The sequence below is a fragment of the Phocoena phocoena genome, chromosome 11, assembly GCF_963924675.1.
Source record: "Phocoena phocoena chromosome 11, mPhoPho1.1, whole genome shotgun sequence".
Lineage (NCBI taxonomy): Eukaryota > Metazoa > Chordata > Mammalia > Artiodactyla > Phocoenidae > Phocoena > Phocoena phocoena.
The window spans coordinates 36,703,079-36,716,194 of NC_089229.1; the positions used below are offsets into that span (position 1 = coordinate 36,703,079).

The following is a 13,116-nucleotide window of genomic DNA, read 5'->3' on the forward strand; positions in this document are numbered from 1 at the left end:
AATTTCTCAGTGTTTGGGAGCCCAGTGGTTAGCAGTGGACACCATGTCCTAGAATCAGCTTGAAAGCTCAAGGGAGAAATTTTATTACCAATGATATTTCTTACTAAATTTGAAGTGAAATTCAGTAGATAGATTATAATCCTGACTATGCCTTAAAGACCTAATATAGTTTCAAGTCTGCTTTACCACAGTGTTTTAATTTCCTACATCAGAAGTCTCTATTTTCAGAAAATAACCAAAACCAAGAGATAGATTACTAGAAATTCCACAACTTCAAACTCCATTTAAAATTAGAAGCACTGAAGAATAAATTAAATATTTGAAAACATTTTCTGAAAAATAAATTCAATTTAATAAACCAAATATGATTTTGTTAGCAAAATACAAAATAAAGTTTAGATTCTAAAACTTTAAAAATTGCTTTATAATTGTAAAGAATAAAAACGAACCTATTTCAGTAAGTAAGTGCTATGAAATCAATCTCTTTGTTCTTCTCTTGTTCCCACCTCAGAGACCTCATTTCCTATTTTCGCTGCCATTTTCTGAACACCATGGCAGGCTTCACTGCCCCACAGTGCCTCAAGGATGGCAGTATCTTAGTAACTAACGCTGCCATTGATCTCTTACTCAGAAGACCAGTATTTCCTTTCTATACACATTGACTTGGGCCTAGACTTCCAGGCTTTCAAGAATAAAAAAAGACTTTACAGTTTGTTTATTATCGAGGCAGGAAAAATAAAGGACTTTTTGTCCCAGATAAACAGTAATTGTAAGTAAAATTAAATTACTAATAAGGGATTTTGAGAGAGTAAAATTAAGTCACACCTGTCTCTTAAAATTGTACTTCTTGGGCTTCCCTGGTGGCGCAGTGGTTGAGAGTCCGCCTGCCGATGCAGGGGACAGGGTTCGTGCCCCGGTCCGGGAGGATCCCACATGCCGCGGAGCGGCTGGGCGCGTGAGCCATGGCCGCTGAGCCTGCGCGTCCGGAGCCTGTGCTCCGCAACGGGAGAGGCCACAACAGTGAGAGGCCCGCGTACCGCCAAAAAAAAAAAAAAAAAAAATTGTACTTCTTTCCATTGTACGTTTCATTAACTTGAGTTAAATTTCATCTGCTATTCTTATTCTAAACTCCATTACTTACATTTCAACATTAACACAAAATAGATGTGTGTCTATTCTACTCAACTGAATTCAGTTATAATCATGTGCCAAGTAAAAGGAACCTGCAAGAGGAATTTGCATTAAATATACACTTTCTCTAATTCCTACCATACCTCCAGCAGATCTTGCTCCGATCTCGCTCTTTACTTGTTTAATTTTTGTAAATGATGTGTACAATTCATAAAAACCAGATCCATTTTATTCTTTAGGGACCATTATTTAAGGTGACTGCAATAGAGAAAAAACAAATAAAATGTCCACCTAAACCTTACATTCGCCACTCTGATTTTAATGATCAAGAAAGAGGGAAGAATTCATTTTCAGTAATTGTTATTGGTATTGCCTAAAGATACCAGTCTAATACTCTGCAGCTATATCGGAAATGCAGTTCCCCTCACAAGGGAAGTTCCAGAACTTCATAAAGATTAGTTAAAGAAATGTTTGAAAATATATATCATAATAAGGAACAAAAAGCGATGAGGAGAAAAAGAAGAATGAGTACAAGTGCTGGTCTAAAGCAAGATGAAGTCAAAGAGCTTTGTAATACTAATAATGCTTTCAACCAGCGGTTCTTATCCTGAGGTCTAAGAGCTAAAGAAGCTTATGAATCACCAAAAGCTATCTGTAAAGTTTTACATCTATGTGTGAGCATATATGCCTCTTTTTAAAGAAGAGGTATGATAGTGTTCATTTGAATTAGCCTTTTAATGGGATTTGTGACCTAAGACATTAAGAATCACTATCTTTTACTCTTCCTCAATTTTTACTTTACCCAATGTTAATATTATAACAGACAATTCAACTAAGTATTTTTTCTCTGGCTTCTAGAGATCATTTTAAATATTTAAAACAACATAACATTATTCTTTTACTCATTGGTAGATAGCTATTAATTCTTAATATAACTTTCATAGTTTTAAGATTAATCTAACTTTGAAAAGATAACACTTTTCTCTCCAGTATTTTTAGTACTAAACAGATCCTCTCTTATTGTTGATGGTCTAAGTTACTAGTCTGAGTTTTTTAGATAATGCCCGTCTAACAAAAATAAATAAATAATTTAAAGTACCAAGCAACATAAAAGTGAATATCTAAAAAAACAGAAGACACATTTATTCTGATTGGCTAAATATAAGCATAATTTAAGTAGAATGAGGGAAAAAATTGCCATAGATAAGAGGAACCTTCATGAACTTTGTTTTACTAAACTTCTTAATAATTGAATGATATGGGGGAAATCAGAAGTTGGGGGGGTAACCATTAAAAACTAGAATATAAATTCAAGTTCTAAATGGCCCTACCTAAAAGGAACAATCGGAAAGCACTTTATATATATCAAATAAATAAAATATGATGACAAATTATCCTGAGTTCCCAAAGATTTGTTTGCATTTTTGTCACCCTTACCCATAATTACAGCAGCAACCCAGGAACTGGGCTGACAGTTGCCACTATCTTTTTGTTGTATGAAATTATTTCCACACTTGAGGTCTGCTAAAAAGACCCAGAAAAATATAAAAAGGGAAAATAGAGTTCAGGAAAATACATATGGAAAGTGAAAGGATAAAAGTTAAATACGACAGAGTAAAACAGACGACACTAATTATTTCTCTGTTGTTCTCACTTTCTATTTCCAACATGCTTTCTGGCTTCATGTGTTTCAAATTAAATGTGAGCACAATTTCAATGCACCATAATCACCACCATCACCACCACCAAGGAAAAAATACTTAGAATGGCCAAGAAGCAATTTAATTTATTGAGATGCAATAAAAATACTTGAAGAGAAACCACAACAAAATAATCTATCATAGGCAAAAACTTCCTGTGTTGTTCAATTAAAATGATAGTAAATTAATTATGCAGATGCTCACCAAAAGGAACCAATTCTAAACATTTATTCAGCACCCAATCCTGGTAAGGATCATGTAAGTTGCGATAACAAGAAACAGGAGAAGTAGCATATGGGCCTCAAGAAGCTGAAAGAAGAGAGTCCAGAGAGGCCCTGGAGGCTTTGAAAGAGTCTTAGAGCAGCCCTGGGCTTTGGCAAAGTCACAGAGGATGGCTTTGCAGGCACAGAAACCTGGATTTCCTGAGAGCTGAATAGGTTTTCCACAACTGATTCTAAGCAAAGTTATAAGAAACTGACTTTATAAACTTATTACTTTACATTGAGATAACCCATATCACTCATTTGATGAGACACTATCTCCTAATTTTAGAATTACAACTAGAACAAATAAAGCCAGATATTCTTAAAGAAAATTTTAATCAAGCTGGGTAGTTGTTTGAGTGGCCTGTGTAGTCATGATCTATGTTGGTTTCATAAAGTATTTTGGCTATCCTAACTCAGAATCTCTTCCGATTTGCCTTTTGGAAGATTTTTCTATACTTATGAAGACCAATTAACTCCTGAAGACCAAAAGATAATTCACTTGAGAATGTTACAGATTTATATATGTAGTCATTACTTCCTAAGGACACAGCCTAGGTCCCTTGAAGTGGGGAAAACAAAATCTTAATCCTTCAGAGGAGATATAGGAGACTGTTTTATCAGTAAAGTATTTAGAAGCTATCACTACTGGCTTTTTTCTGCAGATGGTTAATCTCACACATATATGTGATAAACTTTCAGAAATTTTAGCCTGAAATGATGCCTGCCTTGATTTTATCTCCAGATTCTCATGGTATCTTTCTGTAATTTTCAATGTACTGAATGAAGTACTGCATTTTCACACAGGAAAAGAATAGCAAATTAAGTTAAACCTATGAGTTGTATCGAGTCATACAAAAACAATGATGACAAACATAATATGGACAGAAACCACACTAGTTCAGTACCATATTTCCACGGGTACCTTCAATAACATTCTTTATAGATCTATGCTTCACTTCGATCTTCAAGAATAATTTACTCATCTATATGGCAGAAACTGTTCAATGTGCTAAGAACACAAAACTGAAAAAGGCAAACACTGTACTTTTGTTTTTAGAGAGTTTATAATCTAGCTGCAGATAGGGACAAGCCAGTGGACGATGACAACAGGATGACCTGTGTTGATATGGGAGAGTATATGGGGTATTATAGGAGCACATACATTTCCAGAAGTTCTTGACAATTTATTTTTTCCAAGGAAAGAAAGACCTAATTACACCATCACCACCAACATCATCATTACCACAACCCTCATCATTGATTAGCCACAACTTGTTGAATCCATGCTATATTCCCAGTTCTATGTTAGGAGCCGCATTACATCATTTTTCAGCTTTACTACAACTTTGTAAGATAGGTAATACACTTGTGAAAAAGGAAAAAAATAACAACAATAACAATCAGCTGTGACAGCTTATAGCTGGGGTGGAGCTGGCGCTGGCATACAGACCACACTCTTCCCTATTAAACATGAAAGCGTTTACAGTAGTACACCAATATCAGACCAAGTCTGTGACCATGCGAAGTCCACAACCATGACTGAGCACAGACAAAAACAAGAACATCGTGCAAACACAACGGCCTTCATGAAAGGAGCCCCACAGAGGCTCACATGGTGAGAAACTGAGGCCCTGTGCCAACAGGCAGCACCAACTACCCGCCTATGTGAGTGAGACATTGTGGGGGCAAGTTCCCCGACCTCAACCAACTTCAGCAACTGCAGCCCCACCAGCAAGTGGACCGTGAAACCGTGAGACCCTAAGCCAGGTCCATCCATTAATCTGTTCCTGAATTCCTACCCCACAGAAACTGTGTGACAGTGTGTTATCAGCAACAGGTCGTGTGTAACAATATAGTTGTCAATGAGTGTGTACTCTTCCAATGAAAACAATTATAAGGGAGGTCGTATAATTAATATTAATACTGTGTTTCCCTTTAATTCTTAGGCTGTTTTCTTCTATTTCTTTGAACATATTTACGATAGCCACTTAAATCCAACATCTGAGCCCAATCAAGATCGGCTCCTATTAACTCATTTTCTCCCCCCTTGGGTCACACTTTCTTTTAATTCTCTGAACACAGCTACTTAAATCCAGCATCAGGGCTCACTTGGAATCAGTTTCCTGAGTATGAGTCATACTTTCCTGTTTCTTTGCACATCTAGTAGTTTTTGGTTGAAAAGCAGAATTGTGGATAATTTATTGTAGTGGATCTATTTTGTTTTTCTAAGGATTTTGTTGTTATTCTGCTAAGAAGTGAACTTGCTTGGACTCAGACTGAAATCTATCTCCCCCTCCGTGCGCAGCAGCTGGTGTCTCTGCTCAGTTGCTCATTAGCCTGCCCCCTGAGGGTATCCCTGAGCCTGTGTAGTTCAGCAGGCAGATGAAGATTTGGGTGGATTTGATAGTCAGATTGGGGGGCTCATCCTCTCTGTGGTTACATTTGTTTCCAACGCTCCCCAGCCTAAATTTCCAGTTACTCTGCCAGCCCTGAATTCTGCCCATTGATACAGAAATTCAATCAGGCTTTTGATTTTTGCCACCCAAGCTGTATACACAGCTTGGGGAATATACTCTGTCAAAGGTGCAGCAAGTCTGCACATCTTGCCAGGAGCTCTGTCTTTCAAGGGTTCACGATCCCCCTAGTTTCGTCAGTGTTTTTGCTGGATTCTCTTAGTCTCCCGTGCCCGCACGTGCACATGTGTGTGTGTGTTTGGGAGGGGGTGTGTGTCTATACTTCATCCAGGGTTTTAGCCAGAGTTTATACTCACATCTTAGATCTCAGCCCTTCTGTGGCCCTCCTTCCAGAATGTGCTCCTTAAATTTCCATCTGCTCTCATCTCTGAACTCTGTTGTGGCCATCTTGAGCTGGGAAGAATGTCGTTCCAGACTGCCAGATCTAGGGGGGTTTGGAGCACCCCCAGCAAGAAAGTCATGAGTTCACAGTTCTTCCCAATCAGTAGCAGTTTTCCAACATCAAACTCTGCTCATATTTCTGTCCCCCTTTGCTCACCTTCCAGAACTTCCAATAGTTTTTAATAATCCGGTCAGTGTTTATCATTGTTACCTGCTGGAGGAACTGCCTGACCTCTTCAAGCAGCCATTACCTGAAGCCCACCCTGGACTATTTTAATAGCCTTATCTTGTCCTCCTGCTTCCACCCTCACCTCCTCCACCCTCACCTTCTCCACAAAGAAGCCGGAGTCATCCCTCTGAGACATAAATCACACAGCATACCCCCTCATGAAGTCCTTGAAGAGCATTCCATTCCACTCAGAGTAAAAGCCAAGCCCTCAGTATGGTTTGCAAGTCCCACATGAAGTTGCCTCAGGCCGCTACTCAAACCTCATCTCTGATCAATCTCACCTGGATGGCTCTGCTGTGCTCCCAGCACACATAGCATGTTCCCACCTGGTGCCTGCTATTCACTTGGCCCGACACACTCTTCCCTCAGATAGACCATTTTTCACTTTCCCTTCCTGGAAAACGAGTGTGTGTGTGTGTGTGTGTGTGTGTGTGTGTGTGTGCGCGCGCAAATACAGTTTTCTGGGTATCAACCTTCACTAAAACATAGGCTCCACATACGCAGGGATTTTATTGTGTTCAGTATCATAACAGTAGGGTCTAGAACAGGGCCTGGTAGGTAGAAGGCACTCAGTAAACGTGAGTCAAGTGAATGCGTGGGTTAAGTACTGCTCTTTGTTAGGCATTCCGCTTAACCCTTACCATGTATTTACTCACATAACTTGCAGACTGCCCCATCAAGTAGGTACTATAATTATTTATCCCAATTTTACGGATGAGGAACTAAGGCACAAAGAGTTGTAGCCCAAGCTAACCAAACGAGTATGTGGTGAGGCCAGGACTTGAACCAGGCAGTCAGTCTGCAAAGCCCATAGCATTATTCTGCTCAAGATGCCATTCAAAATACCACTGGCTGGGTGGCTTATACAACAGAAATCTGTCACAGTCTGGAAACTGGAAGTGCAAAATCGAAGTGCTGGCAGAGCTAGCTGGTTCCCGGTGAAGCCCCTCTCCCTGGCTTGCAGACAACTGCCTTCTCACTGGGTCCTCACATAGTTTTCCTCTGTGCGCACCCTTCTGGTGTTTCTTCCTCTTCTTATTGGATTAGGGCACCACCCTTTTGACCTCTTTTAACCTTAATTACCTCTTTAAAGACTATCTCCAAATATAGTCACATTGGGGTTTTTGGCTTCGAATTATGAATTTGGGGGGACACAACTCAAACCACAACACCCATAATTTATGCCCTTAAAATACAGTTATTTTCACCATCTTTCCTTTTTAATTGTGGAGAATTAATATTGTTTTCTCTCTAGTTCTTTTTAGATGAACAGAGGAAAAGAAACTTTCAGGACTCTGACCAGGCCAGAATATCACCTGGCAAGAGAAATCTACTGAAATGGCTACACTGAGGATTTTCAGAAACAACTTGGTCTCATAAAATACCGAATGATTATGCCAAACATATGCTAGTGTACTTTCACATACTGTGCATTAACTCAGTGCAGCTCTGGGAACTGTGTTTATTTGTAACTCCTCATATCAAGCTGGCAGAAAACCACACTCCTTGTGAGACCCTAATGGAAATCCATTCAGGTCTCCTTGCTGCTCCTTGAACACACCATGCCTGCTCCCACATCAGGGCCTCTGCACTCCCTGTTCTCACTATCTGGAATGCTCTGCCTCCAGATAGCTTCATGACTCCATTTTCTCCTTATTTAGATTTTTTGTCCAGAGTTATTTCCATGAAGTTTTGCTAGGACAACCTATTTACAATTGCAAACGTATCTTTCTCCTGCCCATCCCCTTATTTACTCCTCTCTTTGCTACTTTATTCTTCTCTGTGGCACTTTTAAAAAATTATTTCTATTCCCTCTAGAATGCAAGCAAGGTGAAGATAAGGATTTTTATTTGCTTTATTTACTATTTCCCTAGCTCCTAGATAAGTACTGGCACACAGCAGACACTAAGTAAATGTTCCCTGAATGAACGAATGACTGAACAAACTTCCCCAAGGTCACAGAGCTGGTAGAATTGGAATCTGTACCCTGTCTGACTAAACAGTATAAAAATTAAGTGCTAAATTATACTTATAGAGAAACTAACAATTCTTTAATATGATACAAATCTGGTCAAAGAGCAAAAAATACTCTTCTCTGACACAAACAATAGACTTTATATAGTAATGGAGAAAATGTCCATATTTACATAACCTTTACATAAACAAAAATTAATATTCCTTACAAGCATATATTATAAAAAAAATCATTATTTTTAATATTGGAGGTGGCAGACCATTTGTACAATTGAATATCTTGTATATAAAATTCTGCAGGGTCAGAGACATTTCAAAGGTGAATAATCTAGTCTAGATTCCATTATTGTTGAATTGACACAAAATTGGTTGTGTTTCTCAAAAGACGTATTTTGTTCCTAGCTGAGAGAACAAATAAGTGGCATTATTCATTTATTTATTCGTCAAATATTTATCAACCACCTACTCTGACCAGGCACCATTCTAGGCACTAAAGATACAACAGTGAACAAAACAATTCTTACATTCTTGAAGGGGAAACAATAAAAACAAAACAAAACATGAGAAATGTATCCATGTCATCAAAATATCAGTTTTGATAATAAATGCCCTTTGTACTTCAATCTTAAATAATCCAGAAAAACCTTTATCATGGTGGTAAAGACCTCAGACTCTGTGGAGTCCGATGACCCAGCCTTGCATCTCCATTACAAGCTATGCCCCTAGTATATTACCTCCTCAACTGGCAATTTCACAAATGGGGAAAACGGAACCCATCTTGCCAGACTAATGTAAATATTAAAAGGGAAAATATGCAAACAAACAACACACTGCAGGGAAAATAGTAAATATCAATTAATCCTATTATTGTTATTATTAGGATATGTAAACAATCTAATTCTTCCATTGTATGAAGCCTAGGTCAACCCCATATGAAAGTCTTGGGCTTCATATTTAATTAGTTTCTTTTACTCTTTTGGAAGCCAGAATGAGTCATTCATTAACTCATTCAACAAATATTCATTGAGTATTTAATTATGCATGCTAGGTATTTTACTAGGTGCTGGAATACAGCAGGACAGACATGGTCTTAAACTCTTTTGGAGTTTAAGTTGCCATGTTATCATAGGTATTAGGCATTTAGAGAGCAAACTGAAGAAGTGCCTGGTTGTTTGACCTGAGGCGACCCAGCACTGGAGCCTACCCGACTCTTTGGTGGGGCTAATGGCAGACTCTGGGACGGCTCACGCCAAGGAGTACTTCCCAGAACTTCTGCCGCCAGGGTCCTTGTCCCCACGGTGTGCCACAGCCAACCCCTGCCTCCGCAGGAGACCCTCCAACACTAGCAGCTATCAGTAGGACCCTCATCCCCCGTTACTTTACCACTGTGTTTTAAATACTGACCTGTATTACATTCTCAAACACTCAAAAGAATCCTACCACAGCTCATCCATCACGGTGGACTGAGACAGCGTGTGATGGTCACCCAGCACGGGAAGCCCATGTTTACCAAGATGTGTACAGAAGGCAGGCTGACCTTGGAGTTCACCTTTGATGATCTCATGAGAATAAAAACATGGCACTTTACCATTAGACAATACAGAGAGTTAGTCCCAAGAAGCATGCTTGCCATGCATGCACAAGATCCTCAGGTCCTGGATCAGCTGTCCAAAAACATCAGGATGGGGCTAACAAATTTCACCGTCAACTACCTCAGGTTGTGTGTAATACTGGAGCCAATGCAGGAACTGATGTCCAGACATAAAACTTACAACCTCAGTCCACAAGACTGCCTGAAGACCTGCTTGTTTCAGAAGTGGCAGCGGATGGTGGCGCCGCCAGAACCCACAAGGCAACCGACAACGAAACAGACAAAAAGAAAAAAGTTCTACCAGCAGCAGCACTGGGAACACTGCCAACAGCCTGGGCGGCAAGAAGACGCCAGCTGCCAACCTGAGTCTGTCCAGTCAGGTACCTGGGCTAGGAGCGATCCCGAACTGCAGCCTCAACCCTGGGAGGGATGGAGACCTGTGTCATTCAACAGCAGTGACCCCTTCTGGCCAATTTAAGGAGAAGCATTGAGGGGCCCTGAAGGAGTCACTTCCAGTCCTCCTCAGAGGATTTGATGGTGGTAGGAGAGCCAACTCTGAAGCGAGGGGAGTTTGGGGATGAGGACAAAAGGCTAATCACTAGATTAGAAAACACGCAGTATGATGCAGCCAACGGCATGGACGATGAGGAAGACTTCACCAGTTCACCAGCCCTGGGGAACAGTAGCCCATGGAACAGTAAACAACCTCCCACCACTCAAGAGACCAAATCAGAAAACCCCCCACCCCAAGCTTCCCAGTAAGATTGACCTGCTCCAGAATCCACTGTCAATAGCCCCTGTGAGTTACAATCACTATTTGAGATCCTTACTCACAGCAGAGAAATGAAGAGACATTAAAACTTTTCCATGCAAATAACTATTTCTAAACCACAGGGATCTGAGTTTCTTTCTTTCTTTTTTTAATTGAGAGGATCATTCCAAATAAACTTCCATGACCCCTCCCTGGAGACCTTCACAGGTAACACAGATACTGACAGTGATCGTAATTATAAAATAAGAGCAAAAGCTAGGCTTCTCCTGGCTCGGTTTTAACCACATTTGTTAATTTCACTCCCCCCGCCCCACCCAACCATCCAACAAATGCCATATTGTTAATAAACCCTCAGTGCTCAGGATCTCATTCTATGCCGAACCCAACTACAGATAGACTTTTTAATATTGTAAAATATTTTCTGCTTTTTGACTTGCATCTGAGAGTTACTTGTTTCAGTAAAAAAAGAAAAGGAAAAAAATCCACTTTTGGAAAGTAATTTAAATGTACCTTTATCTTCTTTTCCCCCTTCACCTTTCCTTTCATAAGGTAACAGCTAAGAGGGCCCAGCAGGGTAATTTATGGCCGAGCTAATGTCAATTGGTCCTCCATCCTGAGTTGGTTCAGTCGAGCCCGAGTGCTGAAACAAGAAATGTCTTTTTGTCATCAAAGGCACCAAGGCAGATTTTTATGTCAAGAAGGGCACTTGGCCCATTGAGAATGTAGGCGTTTGTAAAATTTCTGTTGATCCAAATATTTTCAAGCCATGTAATCCATTAATTTTGTGGGCAGTTTAATAAATCTGAAACTTTTGTGTTTTTCTTGTTGTACCTGAGTTGACTGTTGTTTCTTTTCATAGTATATTTCCTGTATAATATTTTGTAAAGCCCTAACCTGGTTCTTTTATGGGGACTTTTCTTTGGGAGCAATTTCAGTGTATTTATGTGAAACTTTATAAAAAAACTTATTTTCCCATTTGCATATTAATGCGTTTCTCTATATGTGAAAAGACAGTGGCTCCGTGTATTATAAAAGAGCTGGATTTTATGTATGCTTTACTGTTAAGTGTGCCAATAATAAACTGTGTTAACGACCAAAAAAAAAAAAGTGCCTAACTTTCCAACAATACACAGTGACTTTAAAGAAACCAGTATTTACCAAGTTCTATCATAGGAAGGCCCGCCAGTGGTGCTTTGCCTTCAGAGAATGCTCAAGTGAATAAAGTTCACCAGCAAGGGCAAGGTTGGGACGGCCTGGAAACAAAGTAGAAGAAATCCCAGGATCCTGCTGGTGTCTTCTTATCATACTACTTCCAAAATGTACTTGCCTCAGTAGAATCTAAGTTTCAGTAGTAGATATTTTATAAACAGTTTTCAAAAGAGATAGCAAATATTCCCGGTCTTCACTACTACAATCCTAGCCCACAATCGTCTCATCTCTTCCTTGTATTACTGAAATGGCCTTCTAACTGGCCTCTCAGATTTGCCCCACTAGTCTGTTCTTCAAATAACTATCACAGTTATCTTTTCAAATGTAAAGTATATTAAGACACTATATTGACTAAATTGCCCAAAGCTTTCTCATCCTACTTCAAACCCAGTATCCTTCCGAGGCCCAGAGAGCCCCGCGGGATCCGGCTCTGCCTACTTCCCTGGCCGCACCTGCCACTGCCCGGCACCTGGCTTTAGCCACTCAGGCATCTGAACCTCAACCCACCCCGCTCTTTCCTGCCCTGGGCCTCCGCGATTCCGTGGGCCTGAAATCCCTTCCTGTGGCTCACTGCAGCCGGCGCCTTCTCATGCTCATGACCAACCAGGTGAAAGCAGCCTCCTCACACAGTCGCTATCACAGTTGACTGGTTTTATTTTCTTCTCGGCCATAATCACCATTTGAAATGATCTTGATTGTTAGGTGCTGATTTATCTTCTGCTGTGCTCCACATGCAATCTATAAGCACTGTTCCCCTCCAGTTAAGAAAATGATTGTTTAATTACTAAATGAAGAAAGGTCCTAGCAATGTTTCTTGCTCTCTTTAAACTGTGGAAATACACAAGCACCCATGGAAGACAGGGGATTCGGGAGGAGCGTCCCGCCCCACGCCTCCAGGAAGCGGAGAAGGGGCTGCGCTTGCTACCAGGCAGCGCATCCCTGCCCCGCCAGTGCCAGTCCTGCCGCGTACCTGTTTCCGCTCGACTTCCGCTACGGTACACCACCCTTCACAGGGCGGGATGTCTCTCCGCCTTTCTGAACGCCCCGCCCACCCGTCATTCACCTGATCCACTCTCGGCTTCCACCTGGAGGCGCGCCTCCGAGGGCTGGGCCTCCGCCTCCGCCGCCGATCTCAGCGCCGCCAGCACTGTCTCCGGGGGCAAGTCGACCACTTGCTCCCACACGGACTCCGTGTAGAAGTCCACCGTATGTGCACTGGAAATGGACAGGGCTTCCGTCAGGAACCGCAGCAGCCCCTGCAACTTGGCATGCAACGTGGACAGGTCCTGGGTCACCGGGAGCGGCCCAGAAGCCGCCATGACGCCCACTCTCCCGGGCTGTAGGTGGCGCAAACGTGACCGCAAGGCAAGGGCTCAGTGGAAAGTATAG

The 13,116-nt window shown here is 41.1% G+C and overlaps 1 protein-coding gene and 1 pseudogene across 1 annotated transcript in view; one reads left to right on the forward strand and one right to left on the reverse strand.

Annotated features, from left to right (window-relative positions):
* METTL25 (methyltransferase like 25) overlaps positions 1 to 13,046 on the reverse strand; it is a 99,514-nt gene extending 86,468 nt beyond the window's left edge. Inside the window, exon 1 of the mRNA XM_065887783.1 lies at positions 12,791 to 13,046. Coding sequence (XP_065743855.1) covers positions 12,791 to 13,046 — 256 coding nt within the window. The remainder of the gene's footprint in view (positions 1 to 12,790) is intronic.
* On the forward strand, positions 9,519 to 10,508 carry LOC136130881 (LIM domain-binding protein 2-like; annotated as a pseudogene).
* Positions 13,047 to 13,116: the final 70 nt, after the last annotated feature.